The 23,965-nt window shown below is 44.5% G+C and overlaps 1 protein-coding gene and 1 long non-coding RNA gene across 6 annotated transcripts in view; one reads left to right on the top strand and one right to left on the bottom strand.

The window, feature by feature from the left end:
- Positions 1 to 10,291, bottom strand: part of PLIN2 (perilipin 2) — a 16,965-nt gene extending 6,674 nt beyond the window's left edge. Inside the window, exons 1-8 of one of the 5 annotated variants that reach the window (XM_032392429.1) lie at positions 9,631 to 10,291; positions 8,397 to 8,448; positions 8,117 to 8,312; positions 6,619 to 6,701; positions 5,557 to 5,842; positions 4,521 to 4,702; positions 2,933 to 3,067; positions 1,940 to 2,230 (exon numbers count right to left, since the gene is read on the bottom strand). In XM_032392429.1, coding sequence (XP_032248320.1) covers positions 1,940 to 2,230; positions 2,933 to 3,067; positions 4,521 to 4,702; positions 5,557 to 5,842; positions 6,619 to 6,701; positions 8,117 to 8,312; positions 8,397 to 8,448; positions 9,631 to 9,791 — 1,386 coding nt within the window. In that variant the 5' untranslated portion in view covers positions 9,792 to 10,291. Of the gene's footprint in view, positions 1 to 1,114; positions 2,231 to 2,932; positions 3,068 to 4,520; positions 4,703 to 5,556; positions 5,843 to 6,618; positions 6,702 to 8,116; positions 8,313 to 8,396; positions 8,449 to 9,361; positions 9,585 to 9,630 lie in introns of those variants that run through there. The other 4 variants (XM_032392431.1, XM_032392432.1, XM_032392430.1 and 1 more) reach the window with 4 other exon arrangements.
- On the top strand, positions 8,426 to 23,965 carry LOC116624466. The gene is made up of 3 exons (XR_004297895.1): positions 8,426 to 8,901; positions 20,626 to 20,632; positions 23,908 to 23,965. It is a non-coding gene; the product is annotated as an uncharacterized LOC116624466 (long non-coding RNA).

The raw sequence follows: 23,965 nt of genomic DNA, 5'->3' as shown, positions 1-23,965 counted from the left end.
CCTTGCAGTTTTGAGGCAGAGGGGCAAGGTCATGTTCAACTTGGATTCAGAAATTTAAAAAAATTTTTTAAGGAATAGTAAAGTTAAGAGGCAGTTGCTCTAGAAAATGCCAGTTACTGGGAGCAGACAGGCATGTGAATGGATAGGTTCCATCCTAGAAGCCCACGAATCATGGCAGTCCACCTTCCCAGAAACCAGATGCCCCCTGGCTTCAAGCATCTCAGTCCCTCCCTTCCAATTCATCTGCTTGAGGATTCCCGGAGTTAAAGGGCAAAAATTTAGTTCTGTAACTTCATAAGCTTTGATAGGTCTCACATCAAAGGTGTAGTTATACGCTGCTTGTTTTCTTGGGGAGAAGGGGGGAACCTGGGTAGAAAGGGGGGGGGACAGATCTTAGACTTCAGTTCTGCCAAAGGGCAGCCTTGCTAACCTTAATTTAGCAGGAACGGCCAGAAGCATGCAGCTCTACTTTACAAGTGCTAAGTTGTTTTTCAAACAGTTCGGCACACTGCAGTTTTGTCATAAGATCTGTGGAATTTCCTCCCGAGCTGACCAACATTGAGGGGCTGAAGTCTGAACTCACCCTAGGGAGGAAGTTAAGCTTTTCCTACAGAGGGTCCAAAGTCTTTCTAATTACTCTCACCTGGTCTTCTAAAGGTATCTCACCAACTAGTGTGACTTTCTCCCAAAGTGGCAACACAGCAAGTCAAGTCCAGCTGAGAATGGACACTGGCTAGTTGCAGTTCAGGGCTCACATTTTCAACAGCCCTTTAGCAAGAAAGGCTTGCTGCCTTTACGGGAAACTTGTTAGGAGTTCTATCACGTTATCACTTGCTTCCTTTCAGTTTTGACTCCCATTCAGCAAGGCAGTCGGCCACGAGCAGCATTCTACTGGCTTAAAACCCCCTCTCAAGAGGTTGAGCAAATGGAGAGATAAAAAGGGTGCCTGGGTGGCTCAGTCAGTTAAGCATCTGCCTTCGGCTCAGGTCATGATCCCAGGATCGAGTCCCGCATCGGGCTCCCTGCTCAGCAGGGAGTCTGCTTCTCCCTCTGCCCCTCACCCTGCTCATGCTCTCTCAAATAAATAGAATCTTTTTTAAAAATTAAAAAAAAAAATAAATGGAGAGATAAAGGCAGTAACTGCCACCTCGTAAAAACTCCTGTACGCACATTAGCTTTATTTTGTTGAAAACCTGTTATCAAACACTCCATTCTTAGCACTAGCCTTCCAATGCATTGCTCTGCCAAATCCCCCAGAGGGCCGGTTGGAATTCACATTATGTGTATTAATAACCCTGTCACGCAAGCCAAGCAGCTCTATGAAAGCAACACACAAAAGCACATGGAACACACAGCATAAAGTTGATCTATTCTGCAGTGAATTTTATTGAATTCATAGGGCGCATTCCTTCATGAAAAAAAAAAAAGTTGTACAGGCATGCTCTGTGCGACCAACCGGTGACAGGACCAAATGGGAGCAGACACCAGCCCACACCACAGCCCACAGGAAGTTGTTTTTTATTCAAGACAAACGAACAGCAACAGTGGTAACAATGGATGACGCCATAAATGCAGGGAAACTTTCTGGGAGTCCTGGCCAGGCTCTGACCAACCTAGCATTCTTTTCTTACCAGCCAGGAAAAAAGCAGAGCTCATCTGCTAATGCCAAACACTGTAAAGCTCTTAATCCAGCTAGAAATGACTACAACTGAGGACCTTTTCTCTAGCTAGCTGCTTCCCCAATTCAGAGTTGTCTAGCAGGTTAATTTCAACATCACAGAAAGTCTCCTCCGGCTGGCCACACCCCGTCCTGGTGACAAGGACAGCTCTAACGGGTTCTGTGCTCAGGCTGCTGGGCCTCCGGACTGCTTGTGTCCTTCTGTGCACCTTGGTCCTGAGCATTCTGAGACTCGGTCAGCTGCGGGTAAAAGGGACCTACCAGCCAGTTGAGAGGCGTGTTGTTAACAAGATAATCCATCACATCATCTAAAGACTCCTTCATTTTCTGCAGCTGCCCCTTGCTGGAAGTGAGGAGGCCGTCAGACACTTCCCTGAAGGAGGCAGCATTGCGGAACACTGAGTAGATGTCACCGGCCATCACCCCCAGGTGACTGGCCTGATCTTGGATGTTCTGTGGTAACCCCTGGACATTGGACAGCAGGCTGTAGCACGTGGTCTGGAGCTGCTGAGTCAGGCTGCGTGCAATAGCAAGAGTACGTGACTCGATGTGCTAAAAACAGAACGAGTTGAAAAATCAGCCGTGGATCCAACAGTGCTATTTAACAAATCAGTTCAATTACAGTAAACCGGTTATGTGTCTACCGCGTACGTGGATTCTTTGACTTTTAAAAATCCTCTTAAGAACCCTGAGGAGAGCAGTATTACGCACTTTTCAGGGATACACGTACTAGCTGTTGGAACCCAAAGAACCACCTTCCAAGACCACAGCGTGCTACTGTTCTGTCTGGAACGTTAGTGCCCTTTCACCTAGTTTATTCACCCAGCAGATCTCAGCCTAGCACGGAGCTCTCCCAGGACGCCATCTGACTCATCCATCCTTACTCTAAGGCTGAGTTGGGTTCCTGTCCTATGTATTCTCATGGCAACTGTACTGATGCTGTCAAAAAGCAGTACAAATGCTGGTATCCCCCGTTAGTCCGATCTGCAGCCAGTAGGAGGGCAAGGCCCATGTTTCTCACTCAGTAGTATTGTTACGGGCAATACGTGTGTCTGTAGGTTATTACTGCCACATGTACGGGCAACACGTGTGTCTGCACGTTTTGGTTTTCTGTCACTTAACCTGGGTACACAGTACTGTTCAAACTTTTGATAGAGAAGAGTACTCTGAGGAATAATGGGAAAATGGAAATGAAAAATTTGGTAAGAACATCCTCAGAAACCACAGGGGAGGACTCTGTCTCCAATGTCTTACCTCAGCACAGTGGGACTCATCTGTATCATCATAGCCAACGCTCCTCTTCCACTCCACCCAGGAGAGATAGAACTTATCCTGAGCACCTTGAATTTTCTGGTTGGCACTATGCACATTCTTCCTGGCAAATTCAATCTAGAACACAATGAGATAACACAAAGGAACAAACCAGTCAGACATTCAAGTTAGCCTGTTCTCAGATCTAGGACATCAATCAGGTAATATAAAAAACAAGAATTTCCATGAGAGTTTAAGGAGAGACCTCTGCTATCCATGTTGTTATTGTTTTTTGTATATCAGCCAAGTAATCGTAGTTCTTTACTGCCTCTATTTAACTATTGAACCACAGTCTCCAAATTTACCTCCAGTTTAGCACAGGTAAGGCAACTCAAATTTAATACGTATATTCACAGAAGATAAAATGACAAAAGGAAAAGGAATTAAAACCTCCTCTTCCCTGTTGCCAGCTAGGTCTTTCCAAGAAGACACCAGTTTCTAATGGCAGTACAATACATACTATTCTGTAACTTGGCAACTTCAACGGCTACACAATAGCTCTCTTATGATGTAGCAATTTAGTTTCCTATTACTTGACAGGCATTGCTTATAGGGTTTTGCAACTCTGAACTTCTTTAAGTGTCGACAGGAAACATTTCCAAAAATAAAACAGCTGAAGGCATAGAAGTGTTTGTAATTTGCCCAGAACTGTCCCTGTATCCCCCAGAAGTGCACAAGTACATGCATACCTCTTTCCCTACCTCATTACCCACAGCATCAAGCCATCAAGCTTTGCCAGTGTGAGAGGCCAAGAGAAACATCTGTAATCGGGCCCCTCACAGTGAGACTAACATTGCTTCCTAGGGTTCAGCTATCTATACTCGCTTTTCTGTGAGTTGTTTATGTACTCTTTGCCCATTTCTCTACTGGGTTTTTCATTAAGATTAAAATTCTTGGATTTCTGTCCACAACAGCCAAACTGTGGAAAGAGCCAAGATGCCCTTCAACAGATGAATGGATAAAGAAGATGTGGTCCATATATACAATGGAATATTACTCAGCCATCAGAAAGGATGAATACCCAACTTTTACATCAACATGGATGGGACTGGAGGACATTATGCCAAGTGAAATAAGTCAAGCAGAGAAAGTCAATTATCATATGGTTTCACTTATTTGTGGAACACAAGGAATAGCATGGAGGACATTAGGAGAAGGAAGGGAAAAATGGGGGGGGAACTGGAGGGAGAGACGAACCATGAGAGACTACAGACTCTGAGAAACAAACAGGGTTTTAGAGGGGAGCGGGGAGGTGGGATTGGCTAGCCCGGTGATGGGTATTAAGGAGGGCACGTACTGCATGGAGCACTGGGTGTTATACGAAAACAATGGATCGTGGATCACCACATCAAAAGCCAATGATGTACTGTATGGTGACTAACATAATAAAATTTAAAAAATAAAACAAAATAAAATAAATACATCTTAAAAATAAAAAAAATAAAATTCTTGGATTTCATGACTACATTTACTCTCAGCCCTTGAGATAAATGAACTCACTTTAGCTACCTTTAAATGAAGTTTTACTCACCAGATTAACAGTGGAATGGAGCTGAGAAATGGTCTCTTGGCTTTTCTGCTTGGCTTCTTTAACCCTGCTGAGAGCCTGCTGGTAGGCACGTGCACGGAGCTTGGTAGACAGGGATCCCAGTCTAACGTAGTAACTTGGCTTCTGAACTATATCAAACCCTTCAACTTTTTTTGCTTCTTTTTCTGAAATTAGGGGGAAAAAGGGACAAAAAAACATAAGGGATCCCAGCTAGAACTGATGAGGCCTGGCCTCTAACCTGGATCTTACTGGTCAATTCTACCCATCCACCTAGCAATTATGTTCTCATTTGCCCAAGACAGCTCCTGCCTGCTGCTGGGCTTGACCACCCAACGCACACGTATCACTGCATCTGACATTTTTATCCACACAGGTCTCAATCCGTTCGAGTGAGCTTCTTGGGCCACACCGGATTTGGCACACGGTAGGCACTGAATGTTTCACGATTTTCTGTAAAGCAGCCCATTAAAGACAATGTATTTATAGAAAATTTCTCTCAGTTCATTTCTCCCCAAGGTTTCCAAACTTACTATGCAGAATTCAATGTGAAACTTAAGATTGCTTTAGGAGAAAGTCTACAGAGATAGAAAGATTAGTGGTTGCCCGGGAAAGGACAGGGAGACTGACTACGAGCAGCCACTAAGGGTCTTCCGGCATGACAGAAACGTTGCACCACTGGATTGTGGTGATGATGGCTGGGCAACTCTAACTCAGAATCAAACAGGTGACTTTTATGGCATATGAAGTAGATCTCAATGAAGCGGTTTTAAGACTGCTTTAAGATATAAACCATTAGTTCAAGACAAAAATCCAATTACCTAGTTCTTTAAAAAAAAAAAAAAAAGATTTTATTTACTTATTTGAGAGTGAGCGAGAGCAAGATCACAGAGGGAGAGGGAGCAGCAGACTCCGCTCAGCAGGGAGCCTGGTGTGGGGCTGGATCCCAGGACCCCGGGATCACAACCTGAGCCGAAGGCGGACGCCTAACCAACTGAGTCACCCGGGCGCTCCCAATTACCTAGTTCTTTCTCCGTGAGAGGGAGGTACTGGTCCACCAGCAACTCTGATCTGGTGAGCGCATTTTCTACTCCGTTGCTCACCAGCTGCATCATCCGACTTCCCAAGACTGTGTTAATGCTGCCATTGACCACAGTCTTGGTCCTCTCCACACTGCCAGTCACCGCTCCTTTGGTCTTGTCCATCACCCCAGTGATGGTGCTGGCCATGGAATCCTTGGCCCCGGTCACAGCAGTTGTCACAGCATCTTTTGCCCCGGTCACAGCGCCTCTGGCGTTGGCAACAACCTACAAATGGAAAAACACACTGCTTGGCTGAGGAGCAGTACAGGCTAAGTATTAACTAAGGCAGCCTCGCTGAAGTGCTAAGGAAGCAATCTGGCCCTGTCACTCTCTAGCTTTAGGTCTTAGGCGAGTCACTAAGAGTTGATAAGCCTCAATTTCCTTAGCAGCTTCTCTGCCACCACTCAAGGGTTGTTGGAGGAGCAAATGAGGTAAAATGATGTAAAACTTGTTTTAGTATTTTTTTTAAACCAGGTGAATGTGTTAATAAGGCAGAAGGAGTACCGTAGAAAAGAATGGCATTTTCCATGCTGACGTGCTTATAGCAAGAGTAGCTCACGCATGCCTATGAGCAGACACAGAGGTACCATGCCCAGCTGGCCCGATGCACACAGCCCCACAAGGCCAACACAGGGGCAGAGACGTTATTCTCCCTCCTACTGGATGTGCTCTCAGATACCAAGTGAGAAAAGATTCTAAACACCACATCTACATTTCTCTAATGCCACATGGGAATCAGCTATTTGTGAGAGCAATATCATCTACAGAGGCAAAACCACAAATTAATAAAGATCAGACCATAAGCATTATAGCCCAAAAGTGGCTAGTTCATCTCTGCGTCTCAAACAAAACCTGATGATAATTCGGCAAGTAAGGGAGTGGCCTTTCCAAAACTACGTCCAGGAGGAGAGAACAGTTCTGTTTATGATACGCACAGCCTGTGCCCAACAGACCATGAAGACGTGTGCAGCGGCAGGCCTTAGCACTCTGCCCAAGCTCACCTGGTTTGTTGGCTGATTCAGAATAGGCAGTTTCTCCTCAATCCTGTCCAGCCCCTTACAAGCATAGGTATTGGCCACCGCAACTAGAAGAATCACAAACGGGGAAAATGTTAAGTGCAGATATGAATGAATACATACTACATTAGACCTTGAACCTTTGGCCTTAAAGGATAGCAAGAATGTTGATCTTCATTTACTATACAACGCATTGCCTAGTGTTTCTAGCTCAGCAGCAGTTGCTGGCAACTGTCTTCTACTGACAGGGAAATAAGGGGGTGGGAGGGAGCAGCGAGGCTGTGACAGGCCAGGTAGGAAGCTGGCTAGGCAGCTTCTTCCTCATCAACTGGTATCTAAGGTTAATGCCAAGAGAAGCCAGGCTTCACCTGAACCATCATTCCGGGAGTGAGGTAACCGAAAACTCTCAAAATTAGCATTGCCACTCCAGTTTAATCCCTACCTACACTTAATCCCGTAAGTGGCAGCGTATTTTTGGTTTGTCACCAGCGAACAGTATGCTAACAGCACCCTGGATCTGCCCAGCAAGCGCAGTTTTTAGTCTAAGCTTCCCTTCCAATGATGACTGACCCAAGCGCTAATACCAAGTTCATCTGGGAAGGAGCAGAACTGGAAAACCGGTCTCTAAAGGTTCCTTATAGTCCTGAAAGTCCATGATCTAACCATTTAGAGGAATGATTTAAACCTTTACTCAAAAGCAGTTAACAACATGAAGACATGGGACCCTTCATACGCTGCTGGGGGGAATGTAAAATGGTGCAGCTGCTTTGGAAAACAGTCTGGCAGTACCTCAGAAGCTTACGTGGTTCTTAGAGGACTCAGCAATCCCACTCCTAGGTATATAAAATGCCTAATTCAGTGGCATTAAGTTCATTCACAATGATGTGCAATTATCACCCTATTATTTCCAGAACTTTTTCATCATCTTAAACAGAAACCGGTAGGAGGTTCCTTTCCGAGGTGATGAAAAGGTTCTAAAATCAGTTGTAAAGATACTTGAGTACACTTTAAGTGGGTGAATGGTATGGTGTGTTAATTGCATCTCAAAGATGTTACTTTTTTTTTTTTTTAAGACTTTGAGAGACAGAATGAGAGAAAGAGAGAGCATGAGAGGGGGGAGGGTCAGAGGGAGAAGCAGACTCCCCCTGCTGAGCAGGGACTCGATCCCGGGACTCCAGGATCATGACCTGAGCCAAAGGCAGTGGCTTAACCAACTGAGCCACCCAGGCGCCCCTCAAAGATGTTACTTTTGAAAATAGGTCATGAGGGGCGCCTGGATGGCTCAGTCGTTAAGCATCTGCCTTCAGCTCAGGTTGTGATCCCTGGGTCCTGGGATCAAGCCCCGCATCGCGCTCCCTGCTCAGCGGGAAGCCTCCTCCTCCCCCTCCCACTCCCCGTGCTTGTTCCCTCTCTCGCTGTGTCTCTCTGCTGTCTCTCTCTGTCAAATAAATAAATAAATCTTTAAAAAAAAATCAGAACTCACTCTGTGGTTCCAGCTTCTGGATGATGGGCAGAGCACTCATCACAGCCATGGAAGTGATGGTCTTCACACCCTTCTCTGCCATCTCGCACACAGACTTCAAGCACGGATACTGATCCTTCGTACTGATGTAAGCCGAGGACACGAGGTCGTACGTGGAGCTCACCAACGGTAGGTTGACTACCCGAGTCACCACACTCTGCAACCAAGCAGGGCAAGTGTTAACTCCTTCAAAACAGACAGGGAGGGAAAGGGATCAAGAAACCGTATTTAAAATTCATACCGGTTGTGGATCAACTGCAACAGATACCATTTTTCTTCTTGGAGAAAGAAATCTGTGGAAGAGAAACTGATTTCAGGACACCAGGATAAGACTCTCTCAGATTCACTCCCCACCCAAGTAAATGAGAATTTCAAGAAGAGAAAAATTCAAGATGAGGTAGCCTTCTGCACTTCTCCCCACCCTCTAGCTCCGAGCTCTGCCCTGGGCAAACATGTTCTGAGGCCGGCTTTCAGAAATTATGGGTAAAGTTCCAATAGAAAAGAGGGTCTGAGGGGGATAAAAGCAAAGACATTGCATTGTTGAGATGTTGGTCTTATTTGTCCACCGCCTCTCAAAGAGGAACGTCTGTTCACAAAAACATTGGAACCAAGTTAAAATCCACATTATAAAATTTAAAGAGAGGGGTGCCCGGCTGGCTCAGTCAGTAGAGCATGAGACTCTTGATCTGGGGGGTTGTGAGTTCAAGGCCCATGTTGGGTGTAGAGATTACTTAAAAATAAAATCTGTAAAAAAAAAAAAAAAAAAAAAAGAGAGAGAGAGAGAGAGATCTCTCAAGTAGAAGACATTTTTGACAGGACTATCAAGTGGAAACACTTTGGGGGGATTTATTCCTTCCTTGGGGAAAGGACTGCAACTCGTCTAGGGGAAACTAAGCACAACAGCTCCGAGGAATCGAGAAACATCCCAGGAGGCTTTTCAGTGGAAATTTAGCGCCTCCAACGACCCGAATCCACGCACATAAAACTGCCTCACTGCTAAGCCGCAGAGTGGGAAGGAAGAACCTGCACAGCCCGCTGTCCGCCACTTTAGAGCCGGGCAGCTCACCCTCCGGCCGCCGAGGGTCCCAGTGCTACAGGAAATGAGTAAGAGCCCTTCTTAGGGCGCAAGTCAGGCGCCAGTACCCACAGCCTCGCTGTCGCTGGAACCCCATAATTTGCTAGCTCATTTCCTTTCCAGTAACGTACTTGCGGGACAAATGGAAACTGTTACCCTGCACCCAAGCCCAGAAGCTCTACCCGCACTGCAGCTGCGGGCAGAAGAGCCTCCAAGGCCGACAGCAAAGGCGCACAGCGCAGGCCCGGGAGACCGCCCCTTCCCAGCCCCGACCCGGAAACCGCCCCGAGGCGGCGAGGCGGGCAGGCTCCGGGACCACCGTGTTCCAGCCTGGAGCCCCGCGGGCCCCCACCCCACCCCACCCCACGCCAGCCCGCGGCGCACGGAGCGGGGCGCGCACCTACCGACCCACAGCAGCGCAAAGACCACGATCCGGCGAGTCCCGCTTGGCGTTCCAAGTGGCGGCGCGGGCGACCCGCCTATATACCCCGCCCGGCCCGCGCCTCCGCAGCACGTGACCGGCGGCCCGGGCCGCGGACCTGCCCCAGGCCCCGCCCGCATGGGCGCCCTGCAGGGGAGAGGGGCCGAGGGGCAGGGAGGCCCGTGGCGGAGGCGGCCGGCGCGCAGCCCGGCTCCGGGGTTTTGCCAAAGGCGGCGGCGGCGGAGTCGCGCGCACCAGTGACCGGTAACCTGTTGATTCCCGTCAGTCCTCGGAATAGAACTGTCTTTAAAATGGAAACCCTGGCTCCTAGACTTATTTTTAGCACGTAAATCACTTCTTTAGTTTTGTGAAATTCTAACCCGATGACGGGCCCGTAGAGCTTGTTTTGTTGCTCTTCTGTCTTTAAAGTCAGTCCTTCGAGTGTATGTCTAATTTAAAGCTGAGTCGCAGTGTCCAAAAAGGGCTTTGGAATACCGTGGTTGGTCCCCCTCTTTTTTTCTGAGCGACACTTAAAAGCCCCAACCACTCCAGGATGATAGCTGTCTATGCTGATTATTATGCAAGGTGGCTTTTTTTTTTTTAATTGTAGGTTGTGCTTTTTAAAAGAAAGAGAGGTAGGAAGTTAAATCGCCAACATTTGAGTTCCAGTTTTTTCGCCTTTAAAATGCAGGGACTTGCACCAGATGATCTGAGCAAACAAGTTGTGCAACGGCCCCGGGCAGCGTAGGAGTTCCGTGGACTTTCCCCGACCAGCCAGGGGCTGTTGCCGCCGGCCTTCACCCCCTCGCACTCTCCCACGGGGAACGTAAGGAAGGGACAGCTGGCAGGTGGCAGGGGAGCATATTTAAATCTCCAGACTGACCCATTAAAAATGTATCCCTTATACAAGACCGGATTCAGACATCTAGAGGGCCTCAGCGAGAAAATACGGTATGTCTCCCTCCCTCTCGCACCATGTGATTCATAATAAAACACAGTGCTAAACCCTAAGATAAATGTTAGAAAATCCAAAAAGGTACTGAGTTGGTTTTTAGGTTTTACCCCACGATGTTGACATTTTCAATGCTTTAAGCAATCAAATTCTCTCTCTTTTTTCTTTTCTTTTTGGTGTTCCAGCTTTCTTGGGGCTGTAAGCACGTGTTTGGTGTGCCAGTTGTTAATCTAACCCCTGCTCTGATGTAAGGTGGCAAGAATATTGACTTTTGAGTAATGACTCGTTGGGTCTTTTTTTTTTTTTTTTTTTTTTTACTTCCCTCCCATCTGACCTCTCATTTTGCAACAGAACGCTCTTGCCCTTTCACCTACAAACAGCTTTTCCTTTTGAGACATTTGTCCTCCTTAAGGAGGAGCAAGCTTCCTTTTGTTTTTCTGTGCCTCTAAGGGAGAGGGCTCCAGGGACTAATCTTGAGGCCAAGCCCACAAGAGGATAGAGCAGGTAACACCTACAACCCTCTTTTGTCTTCCAGAGTCAGTGAATGTGGAGCGGGCAGCAAGATTAATGTCCAAGTCTTCAAGGTGATTCTGATAGTCTCTGAAGTTTGGGAATCATTGTTTTATAGAAGTGTTTTTTCATACTGTGGTAGGGGATTCGAGCCTCAATCAAAAGCCTAGGGTGTTTGTTAAACATTCTGCCTCCTACCCCAGACCTACTGAGCCAGGATCTGTAGGGAGTGAGACCCAGGAGCCTGCATTTTTAATACCCTTTTTGAGCCCCTGTACTCCTCACATAGCACTTTCACATGTTCCTCACATTTCAGCCTCACAAAAGTCTGGAAACCCATCTTATTAACGAAGGAACAGCCTCAGACAGGTTATGGGATTTGCCCATATGGCTAAGCAGCAAGTTATGCAAGACTACATCCTAGAGGCATGACCTAGGTTAATTACCTAATTTCTCTTTGCCTTCGTTCCCTCACCTATAAAGTGGAAATAATAATAGTCCTCCGTGCTCTAAATAAAGGGCATATGGGTGTTCGCTGTACTCGCTTTTCAACTTTTCTGGGGCTTTAAATGTTTCAAGAGACAAGGTAGAGGAAATAATGTAGCAATGAAAGAAAATGATTGGACCTGTAATCATATACAATGTAATGTAAATGAAAGAAACTGCAGACAAGTAACACTGTACAAAACAGGCAAACCAAGTTCTGCTGTTGGAAGTAAGGATGGCCATTGCTTTGGGGCCTGAGGAGGACTAGTGACTGAATGCGGCCGGCGAAAGCCCTTTGAGTGATGCTAAGTTTTTCTTTCCTTTTTTTTTTTGACGGAGAGTAGGAGAAAGCACATACCATACCCCGGGGGGGGGGGGGGCAGATAGATAATGAGGGGCGGGGGCAGAGGGAGAGGGAAAGAGAATCCCAAGCAGGCTCTACGCTCAGCACGGAGCCTGACGCAGGGCTAGATCTTATGACTCTGAGATCATGACCTGAGCTGAAATCAAGAGTCACTTAACCAGGGGCGCCTGGGTGGCTCAGTCGTTAAGCGTCTGCCTTCGGCTCAGGTCATGATCCCAGGGTCCTGGGATTGAGCCCCACGTCGGGCTCCCTGCTCAGCGGGAAGCCTGCTTCTCCCTCTTCCCCACTTGTGTTCCCTCTCTCACTGTGTCTCTCTCTGTCAAATAAATGATTAAAATCTTTAAAAAAAAAAAAAAAAAAGAGTCACTTAACCAGCTGAGCCACCCAGGTGCCCCACTGCTAATTTTATTCTTGTGCTGGGAGCTAGTGACATGTTTGTGCTCTTTTTGTGAAACTATTAAACTTATATGAATTTATACTTTGATATATATATCATATATTAAACCTATATATTTTTTGCATGTATGTTCTACTTCTCTAGGTAAGTTCTGAAAAGTTGAGAAAAGAAAAAAGTATAGTTGTGCTTCAAAAGATGTTTTGCAAGGATTAAATGAATCAATACACTCAACAGAATAATGCCAAATACCTAGAAATGGTAGCTATTATTGTTTTATAACCACACCCAGAGCTCTTTTGTCCAAGAGAGCCATGCTGGGCATGGGGCTGAAGAGAGCTCAGCTCACAGGGGAAGTAGAAGGGGCTCCAAAGAACCAGCAACAACCCAAGCCCTGCCTCCTCTTCCTGAACAACAAACTATGGGAGACCCTGTTGACAAAGAAACCTATCCCAGAGTTTGTAGCAGCTCAGCCTTCTTTGAGTATATAATTGATACAAAGTAATAGTGAAATAGCAAGGAAAAAAAAATCTGGCAATGAAGTTTCCTCTTCCAAAGTCAGAACAACAGGTTCTGGGGCACCTGGGTGGCTCAGTTGTTAAGCGTCTGCCTTGGGCTCAGGTCATGATCCCGGGGTCCTGGGATCAAGCCCTTCATGGGGCTCCCTGCTCAGCGGGAAGCCTGCTGCTCCCTCTCCTGCTCCCCCTGCTTGTGTTCCCTCTTTAGCTGTGTCTCTCTGTCAAATAAATAAAATAAGATCTTTAAAAAACAAAAAAAACAGGTTCTCTCCCTGGCTTATTCTCTCCACTTCAGGGTGCTCCAGCTACATCCACCTGCATTGACTCCACCGTGCAGCCCTGTCTCCCTCCCAGCCCTCCCTCTTTGGACATACCCTCAGTCTCTCGCCCATCTGACAAACTCTGCTCACTCTGTGCCACACAGCTCTTCTCTGTGAGGTCCTCCTCAGCCCCAAGGCCACAAACTCGTAAACGGCAGAACCGAGTCTCAAATCATGTAGGTCTGGCTCCCAAATCTATGGTGTGTGCTCTTAGGCAGTGAATACACCTGACCTTCATAGGCCTCAATGCCTATATGAAGGAGTTAGATGGTATCTAGGTTCCTTCCAGCTGTATTGTCTTAATACAAAAAAGAACAATACATTGTTTATGGTGTTACAATGTTCTTTCTATAAACATTATCCCAAACCAGACAGGTGCCTTTTCCTTATTCCCTTATCATAAGACAGCCCAGCCAAACACAGGAGAAAAATACTATGTTTTTTTCTTTTCATCTGAGCTGGAAATTAGATAAAACTGCTTTTCTCATGAACCAGAGACAAAAATAATGGGTCACAACTAATGAGTCAGGAGGCCAGATGATTTCTGTTTTGACCAGTTCAAACTCCATGCACTGGTCACCAGCAGGAAGAATTTCTCGGATGACCCAATTCATCTACTTTCCTAATCGTGCCCAAACTTGATACTCTGCCATTCTTCTTTTATTCCCTTCCAAATACCTTGGAGAGGAAAAGGCAGCTCCTCTTTCACATGGCCTTTGTCTTGACTTAGTTTCCAAACCAACCTCCTTATCCTTCTCAAAGGATTTCATATATTTTAGCCTGCCAGGGCCCCTTCTCTTCTCTATTTGAAATAGATAACTCAAGTAGAAGCATACAAAAGATAGATCTCATCAAATTTCGAATCCATGTCTTGTCTAATTTATTTCTTTTCCCTCCATCTTGTAGCTAGTTATAGGTTTGAGATTTCATAAACTGAAATTATCCTGGGGGTATCACAACTTCATGTATTTTTTTTTCTATTTTAGTGAATGCAATTATTTTTTTAAAGATTTATTTTTTAGAGAGAGCGTGAACATAGGCGTGGGAGAGGCAGAGGGAGAGGGGGAGAGAGAATCTCAGGCAGACTCCACGCTCAGTGCGGAGCCACACATGGGGCTCGATTCCACGACCCCAAGGTCACAACCTGAGCCGAAACCAAGAGTCAGTTGCTTAACCGAATGAGCCACCCAGGCGCCCCTAAGTGAATGCAATTATTAAATGAATTCATAATATAGCTTACTTTTTGTTATTTATTTATATCCAATTTATTCCCTATCACACACAAAGGACTTAGATTGCCTCTTGCCTCAGAAAACGCATAGATTATAAGAAGAATACATTTTATTTTTTGAAGATTTTATTTATTTATTTGACAGAGACACAGTGAGAGAGGGAACACAAGCAGGGGGAGTGGGAGAGGGAGAAGCAGGCTTCCTGTGGAGCAGGGAGCCCGATGTGGGGCTCGATCCCAGGACCCCGGGATCATGACCTGAGCCTAAGGCAGACACTCAACCGACTGAGCCACTCAGGCACCCCAGAAGAATACATTTTAAATAGGTAAGAAAAAGAAGGCAAAGAATACAGTGAAGCTTACTGTTTTCATATTATCATCATCAAATCAGGTAATTAACATTCACAATAGGAGAAGCTCAGTGATTCAACAAGGATGAAGAAACAGATCCTAAAATAGTAATCTATTGTGTTAACATAAGGTGCTACACTAGAGCTTACCAATTATAATAAGTTCTTCTGTGGTTTCTTACTATAGCATGAGACTGTGGCAAAAATAAATAAATAAACAAACAAACAAACAACAAAAAATTTGACTTTGAAATCAGAACCCTGACTTTTCCCCTCCAGTTTTATTGAGATACAGTAGACATATAACATTGTGTAAGTTTAAGGTGTACAATGTAGTTATTTTATATACATATATATGGAAAAAGGATTACTACAGTAAGGTTAGTTATCATAGTATATAGTGACAATTTGTGTGTGTGTGTGATGAGAACTTTTAAAATCTACTCTCTACAACTTTGAAATATACAAAGCAGTACTGTTCACTATAGTCATCATGCTGTATGTTACATCCCCAGAACTTATTCATCGTATAGTTGGAAGTTTGTACAGAGTTCCAACTTGGAATTTATGTATACTGTGTGATAACAATAACACCTACCTCGAACGATTATTGTGCAGAAAAATAAGACAATGAGTATAAGGCCCCAAACATAGCACCAGGCAAATAATAGGTTCTTAGCTAGTGTCATTGCCTTTCTCCTTTTAATTTCATTTTGTTCACAGAAAATAGAGCTAAGTAAAATTCAAGTGATGAGAATGAACAGAATTTTGGAGCAGAAAGAGATCCCACTGATGGTCCCATCCAGTGAGTCCCTGTGTGCATGACAATGGCCTGGGGCACTTTTTAAAAATAAAGATTCTGGGCACCTGGGTGGCTTAGTCATTAAGCGTCTGCCTTTGGCTCAGGTCATGATCCCAGGGTCCTGGGATCGAGCCCCACATCGGGCTCCCTGCTTGGCAGGAAGCCTGCTTCTCCCTTTCCCACTCCCCCTGCTTGTGTTTCTGCTCTCGCTATCTCTCTGTCAAATAAATAAATAAAATCTTTAAAAATAAAAATAAAGATTCTGGGACCTCATCCCCAGAGATTCTTTTTCACCAAATTTAAGAAATAGTCCAGGGGGTACCTGAGTGACTCAGTCGATCGAGTGTCTGACTCTTGATTTCAGCTCAGGTCATGATCTCAGGGTCATGGGATGGAGCCCGACAATGGGCTCCTTGCTCAGGGCAGAGTCCACCTTGAGATTCTCTCCCTCTCCTCCTGCCCTCTCCTCCTGCCCTCTCCTAGCTCATGCTCTCTCTCTCCCTCTTTCTCTCTCTCAAATAACATAAATAAGTAAATAAATAAATACTTTAAAAAAAAAAAAAAAAAGAGGAGCGCCTGGGTGGCTCAGTCCCAGGGTCCCGGGATTAAGCCCCATATCAGGCTCCCTGCTCAGCGGGGAGTCCGCTTGTCCCTCTCCCTCTGCCCCTCCCCCCCTTTTTGTGCTCTCTCTCACATAAAAAAAATAAATAAAATCTTAAAAAAAAAAAACACAAGTCCAAAAACATTTAAAAAGTAGCTCAGGTCATCCTGATGCAGGTAATCCAAGAAAAGTGAGACATACTGCATTCCGGCCAGACTTCTAGGGGACAAAGCAGCCGAGTGATTTGCCTAAGGCACCAGAGCTGGTAGAGGTGAAACCAGACCCTGAGATGCCTGGCTCCGTGGCCTCCCCACAATGTATACAAAAATATAACTCAAGGGGCGCCTGGGTGGCTCAGTTGGTTAAGCGTCTGCCTTCGGCTCAGGTCATGATCCCAGGGTCCTGGGATTGAGCCCCGCATCAGGCTCCCTGCTCCACAGGAAACCTGCTTCTCCCTCTCCCACTCCCCCTGCTTGTGTTCCCTCTCTCACTTTGTCTCTCTCTGTCAAATAAATAAAATCTTAAAAAAAAAAAAAAAGTCTGCCCCAAACACACATATCCCCCACACACACCCCCTTCTCCCGTATACTACGTGTGTGTCAGTCTCCAGGCTTAATCAGTTCCCCAAGGACATCAGACCTGTGGTGACCACATTTATATCTTTTTTGCTCTTTCTCGGGAATTAAGAATTGTAATCAGGTCATTTTAATTTGTGGCCACAAAGCCCAGAGGACAACCATAGAATTCCAGATCAGGAAGAAACCCTACTGATATCTATCTCACTCGGTGGGTCTCTTGTGCTTCTGTGTGCATGAAAATGGCCTGAGGCGCAGATCTTCAGCCAAGCACCTTCTCCTCAGATGGCTGCCTCAACACTTTTGTTGGAGGCCAAAGCTGTGGCCTGTCACCCTTGGGAACCTGTCCTTGTGGCGTGCTTTCATTTTTAAGATGCCTGATCCTTCCATTTCTCTGAGTCTTCCTATTAGGCAAGAGCAAAGTAGGAAGTAGGGGCAGGAAAAGAGTGATTTGTTTTTGGTTTTTGTTTAAATATGTTAATTTTGGAACGATGGCTGAGCCAAAAGTTTCAGGAGTGACTTAGCCATTATATTCACCCTCGTTCTACATCCTAGCTCTGGAATGTGATTTGGCAAAAATTCTTTTCCTTGCCTGGCTTCTGACAAAGCTAATATTAACAATCCTTAATGACTCACCAAACAACTGAGAAAGTTAGGGAAACATGACGTTACCAACCACTGCCAGGGCCACTTCCAGAATCATCCCACTCTCTGAACTGAAGAATGACACTCTCAAGGTGAAGTTCAGTTTGTGTCATCCATGGATGAGTCATTCCTTTTATCTGAGCCAATTATCTAAAGTTTTACATTCAATTCAATATTTTATTACAGAAAAATCCAAAAAGCTTCCCTAAGGAAAGACAAAGGGATATATCATGATCTCCAAAACTTAGTAGATATGCAGGAGCATGCTACTATAAACGCTATGAAATTCATCAAGAATTCAGAGTTGACCTTCTAAAATTTAAGACCATATTGGGGTTGAATAATCCTGATGTCATTTTAACAGATCTGTAAAAACAAACAAACCAAAATCAATCTGTCTTTGATGATCTTCAACTGTTAGAACACTGAAATGAAAAAAAAAAAAGTATGTGACATAAAGTTATGCTGGTGCACATCTCTGAGAGCTACATTGCTTTTCCAAGACTGCAGAAACCTTCATGTGTGGCTTTAGCAAACTAAAACCACTCTAATCCACTGTCCCAGGAGAAGGGGAAGACAATGTTTCTGAAACTGAGCTACAGATCAGTTAGCTACCACCATACACCTCCCCTTCACCATTTACACTCATTACTTAGATCCTGATTAGATATAACAGGATGGTAATGGAATATGGACTCAAAAACACTGCTCCCCCCTCTCCCACATTAAGGGGCTTCGGGCTGGTTTTACAGGTTGAAAAATATAATCTTGAAAATGTAGACAAATAATTAAATCCAAACGTACCTAGGTAGTATACAGCTGAATTAAATTGAATGTCATACATGTAATACATGCTGGTGTTTTATTCCTCTTTCCACTCTGCTCTTCTTACAGATTTTCTGCTTTTCAAAATCATCCTTTCAGAGTTGAGAGGAAACCACATAGCACTTAGCTTGATGAATGTTTTAGATAAGGAAGAGAGTTATTGGGAGGGAGAATATGTTGGAAATAAATGGGATTTCCTTTTTTGAACTATCATTTTATTTTTGACCAATAAAGACTATGATCTTACCATAAAGTTTTGTTTGATTATAAAAATAATTTATGAAAACATGTAATATATGCCTCTTGAAGAAAAAATTTAAATATAAACACAAATGAAATAATAATAATCACCTATAACTATCACCTAGAGAGAACCACTGGTAATATTTTGGACTATAGCATTTCTGTATTTGTTCTTCGTAAATGTATTTATCTAATCTTATACTTTCATAAAAGTAGGTTTATATTATCAGTATTATTTGGTAGCTTGCTTTTTTCAGTAAATGTATGGTGAACATTAAATTTTCTACAGTTGTGTGTCCAGGTTGGCTGTTTATCCAGTTACCCATTTACCCGGTTACCCACATGACTCCAGTCTGAGTAACAGGATTCTTTAGTTGAATAAATCTCTCTGAAGACAAAAGACTTACAAACACTCAAGGAGGAAATAAAGAAACAACCCAGGTTGAAGTTTAGAGGATAGAAATATTATAGCGTCTTTTCTGTTCAAACTAAAGCAATTCTAACCAAGGTCCAAGGACTTTTGTCTGTGAATCAGCGTAAAGCTCTTTTTTAAACATAACCTCCCTAAAAAAATGTAAGTAAAAAAGAATGTCATTTGAACAGAATGTGTGTTTAAATAACCAAAGCAAACTGATTGTTTATCTTCTCAAAACTTTCATAAAGAAACATTATAGCTCTCAGTGTCTCTATCCAGAATATAAGGATACAGATATTTAAAACACCCAAGGTTGTCATTAGGATGAATAAAAATAATCCATGGTCAACTGTATTTTTTTAAAGATTTTATTTATTTATTTGGGCGCCTGGGTGGCTCAGTTGGTTAAGCGACTGCCTTCAGCTCAGGTCATGATCCTGGAGTCCCTGGATCAAGTCCCGCATCGGGCTCCCTGCTCGGCGGGGAGTCTGCTTCTCCCTCTGACCCTAACCCCTCTCATGTGCTCTCTCTCATTCTCTCTCTCTCAAATAAATAAATAAAATCTTTAAAAAAAAAAATTAAAAAAAAAAAAGATTTTATTTATTTATTTATTTGAGAGAGAGCAAGCACAAGCGGGGGTAGGGGCAGAGGGAGAAAGAGAGGCAGACTGCCCGCTAAGCAGGGAGCCTGACACGGGGCTCCATCCCAGGATCCCGGGATCCTGGCCTGAACCAAAGGCAGAGGCTTAACCAACTAAGCCACCCAGGCACCCTGTGGTCAACTGTTTTTGAAAAATACTAATAATAGGGGCGCCTGGGTGGCTCAGTCGTTAAGCGTCTGCCTTCAGCTCAGGTCCTGATCCCAGGGTCCTGGGATCGAGCCCCGCATCGGGCTCCTTGCTCGGCGGGAAGCCTGCTTCTCCCTCTCCCACTCCCCCTGCTTGTATTCTCTCTCTCGCTGTGTCTGTCTCTCTCAAATAAATAAATAAAATCTTAAAAAAAAAGAAAAATACTAATAATATAGCAATTCTGAAAAAAAAAGAAAGGAGAAGAAACATCATAGCTATCGCTAAGTTAAAATAAAAGGACGAAGGAAAACTTTCTCATATAACTATAAAATGTCTATTTATTGAAAGTTTGTTAAAGTATGGGTATTTTAAAAGGAAATATACCAAAATGTTAATTATAGTTATCATTTGGTGGGAGGATTACAGTTCTTTTTTTCATACTGTTTATCTCTGTTCTCTAAAATGAACTATATTATAAGAAACTAATTAATTAATTCAATGAACTATATTACCTGTGACAGAATAAAAAGGTGTTTTTTTTTTTTAAAGATTTTATTTATTTATTTATTTGAGAGAGAGTGAGAGAGAGAAAGAGCACAAGAGGGGGGAGCGGGAGAGGGAGAAGCAGACTCCCTGCTGAGCAGGGAGCCCGATGCGGGACTCGATCCCGGAACTCCAGGATCATGACCTGAGCCGAAGGCAGTCGCTTAACCAACTGAGCCACCCAGGCGCCCCTAAAAAGGTTTTTTTTAATGAAGATTTTTATTAGAGTGTACTTAATGCTCAAAAACTAAATACCTAGCCATAGGAGTCATTGATGATTGTTAAATTGTACCTAGCAACTTGGTTACAGAAAGCCAGTAACTGGGTACAGCTCACCTGTTCTAGGAAATCCACCTGTGAACGTTACACATGTACCTGAGTCAGGAAGTCCCATAGTGCTTGGAGATGGCCAGTTAGGAAGTCTCCCATCGCTTCTTGGCCTTTTGGCTAAGATCAAGTGTAGGAAGTCTCAAAATTGCAAGTCTGATTCATGAACCAAGGCATATTCTCTCAAATGTTCTGAAAAAGTTTGGTGTGGGAGCACAAACTGAGCAGAGGTGGCAGCAGGATCACAGGACCCATTCCTAGTCCCCTTTTAGGTCTCTATACCTGCCTTTTCCAAGCAACACGCATTCCCAACCAGCCAGCACCAACCTCCGGAACTGCTTGGTGGTGGGGCATCCCCAAAGGTACAAGGTTTCACTTCCAGGAGAAGTCTCTCAACCAATCATTTCCTTAAGAATTCTTAAGTCTCGGGGCGCCTGCGTGGTTCAGTTGGTTAAGCGTCTGCCTTCGGCTCAGGTTGTAATCCCAGGGTCCTGGGATCGAGCCCCGCATTGGGCTACCTGCTCAGTGGGAAGCCTGCTTCTCCCTCTCCCACTCCCCCTGCTTGTGTTCCCTCTCTCGCTGTCTCTCTCTCTGTCAAATAAATAAATAAAATCTTAAAAAAAAAAAAAAGAATCCTCAAGTCTCTACTCCAGGGTATCTTTGCTAGGCATCTAAGACATGGCTCCTTCCCTTCATGTATTTGTAAGAACTTCAAGGATCCTGGGGCAGAAGACACACACAGGTCATCATGTTCTTGACAGCTCTCCAACAGGTGAGCAAGCACATATGTGGGTCATAACTCATAACCAGTTACTTTATTTATTTAATTTTAGAGAATTCTTATTAGGGAATTCTGTAACTGAAGTAAATTTTAACATATTCAGGGCTCAGTCAGTTAAGCGTCTGCCTTCGGCTCAGGTCATGATCTCAGGGTCCTGGGATCGAGCCCTGCATCGGGCTCCCTGCTCTGTGGGGGGCCTGCTTCTCCCTCTGCCTGCCCCTCCCCTGCTTGTGCTCTCTCCCTCTCTCTCTGTCCCTCTCTCAAAAAAAAATAAATAAAATCTTTAAAAAATTTTTTAACATATTCATGTTAAATAAATGATCTGGCTACCTAATTCATAACACAATTTCCTATGAAAGATAAAAATCAAGAACTGAAGAGCATTTCCCAGAAAAGGAGTAGGGGCGATTTTATCACATTCAATCTGTCTGTCTTTCTCTCTTTTACACACAAACATACATGTAACTTAATACCTATACTCCAAACTACCAAGGAATCTCAGTTTGCAGTGAAATTTATTTTTTGTCAGAGATATCATGTGTTAAGGCACACACAATTTGCTTCAAAATCACAAAGTATGTTTTTTGTTTTTGTTTTGTTTTGTTTTGTTTTAGAGAGAGAGAGTGCACAGGGAAGGGGAGGCAGAAGAAGAGGGAGAGAAAGAATCTTTTTTTTTTAAGACTTTATTTGTTCATTGGACAGAGAGATGGAGAGAGAGGGAACACAAGCAGCGGTAGTGGGGGAGGGAGAAGCAGGCTTCCCGCTGAGCAGGGAGCTGGATGCGATGCGGGCTGGATCCTGGGATCACGACGTGAGCGGAAGGCAAAGCATAACGACTGAGCCACCCAGGTGCCCCGGAGAAAAAGAATCTTAAGCAGGCTCCACGCCCAGCATCAAGCCCCACATGGGGCTCGATCTCACGACCCTGAGATCATGACCTGAGCTGAAACCAAGAGTCAGATGCTTAACCAAGTGAGCCACCCAGGTGCCCCACAAAGTATGCCATATTGAGAGACATATCAAATAACTGGCAATAGCAACTTGAGGTAGGTGGTTAGGGATTGAAAAAAAACTCCCACTTTTTTTTTTTTAAAGATTTTATTTATTTATTTGACAGAGAGAGAGAGACAGCGAGAGAGGGAACACAAGCAGGGGGAGTGGGAGAGAGAGAAGCAGGCCTCCCGCAGAGCAGGGAGCCCGATGTGGGACTCAATCCCAGGACCCTGGGATCATGACCTGAGCCGAAGGCAGATGCTTAACGACTGAGCCACCCAGGCGCCTCCAAACTCCCACTTTTTGTATTACATATTTTTTTAAAACATTTGAAAATGTATAATGAGACTGTATTTCTACTTTTGTAGGCAGAAAGCATAAAAGAAAATTTAAAGACCAAAAGCTTCATAATGTGAGTAACAAGGGAAGGATGTCCCCTCCCACCATTCCCTTTTAATATTGTACTGGAAGTTCTAGCTAATACAATAAGACAAGAAAAGGAAATAAAAGGTAAACAGTTTGGGAAGGAAGAAATAAAACTGTCTTTGTTTACGGATGACATGATAGTCTATATAGAAAACCCAAAAGAACTGAAAAAAGAATTTCTGGAACTAGGGACGCCTGGGTGGCTCAGTCGGTTGAGTGGCTGCCTTCGGCTCAGGTCATGATCCCAGGGTCCTGGGATCGAGTCCCACATCGGGCTCCTTGCTCAGCAGGGAGCCTGCTTCTCCCTCTGCCTGCCTCTCCCCCTGCTTGTGTTCTGTCTCTCTCTCTGACAAATAAATAAATAAAATCTTTAAAAAAAAAAAAGAATTTCTGGAACTAATAAGTGATTATAGGAAAGATTATTGCAGGATACGATGTTAATACACAAAAAGCAGCATGCATAACCCTTACAAATGAGTCACATATTACCATCATTAGCTTCACACAGACTTCTTTTTGAAGTCCTGCCTATCTTTGAGAATCCCTAATACGATCTTCAAGCAGCTGTGGGGTCCCTGAAAAGACTTGGCAGCTCCTTACCAATCCTCTGAATCCATAGGAAATTAGGCAGACAGAAATCTTGGAAAAAGTAGAAGCCCGCTAGGCTTCCTTTTCCTGTGACTCCTTGTCTTGGGGCTGCAGGCACTATCCTCCCCCTGCCAGAATGAGCAGTTTCCTTCAGGTCCTTGCCCATATCCTCCAGCAACCACCACCACAATCACCACCAATAGCCCAATAGCCCACCCCTCATCCTCCACTTTTTGTTTATAGTTGATTCTCCAGGTCTCTCAGAAAATAGCTAATGGCTGTAGGGGTCCAATCTAGAACTGACTGTTGGCAATGACATACCTCATGCTTAGTCAGACACGTGTTAAAACTGGACTGTTGGGGCACCTGGGTGGCTCAGTCGTTAAGCATCTGCCTTCGGCTCAGGTCATGGTCCCAGGGTCCTGGGATCGAGCCCCGCATCGGGCTCCCTGCTCGGCGGGAAGCCTGCTTCTTCCTCTCCCACTCCCCCTGCTTGTGTTCCCTCTCTCGCTGTCTCTCTCTGTCAAATAAATAAATAAAATCTTAAAAAAAAAAAAACAAAAAAAACTGGACTGTTAAGTGGGTACCTGGGTGGCTCAGTCAGTTACGCATCTGACTCTTGATTTCAGCTCAGGTCT

This window comes from Phoca vitulina, unplaced genomic scaffold, assembly GCF_004348235.1.
Source record: "Phoca vitulina isolate PV1807 unplaced genomic scaffold, GSC_HSeal_1.0 scaffold67, whole genome shotgun sequence".
Taxonomy (NCBI): domain Eukaryota; kingdom Metazoa; phylum Chordata; class Mammalia; order Carnivora; family Phocidae; genus Phoca; species Phoca vitulina.
This window is presented reverse-complemented; position numbering and strand designations above follow the sequence as displayed.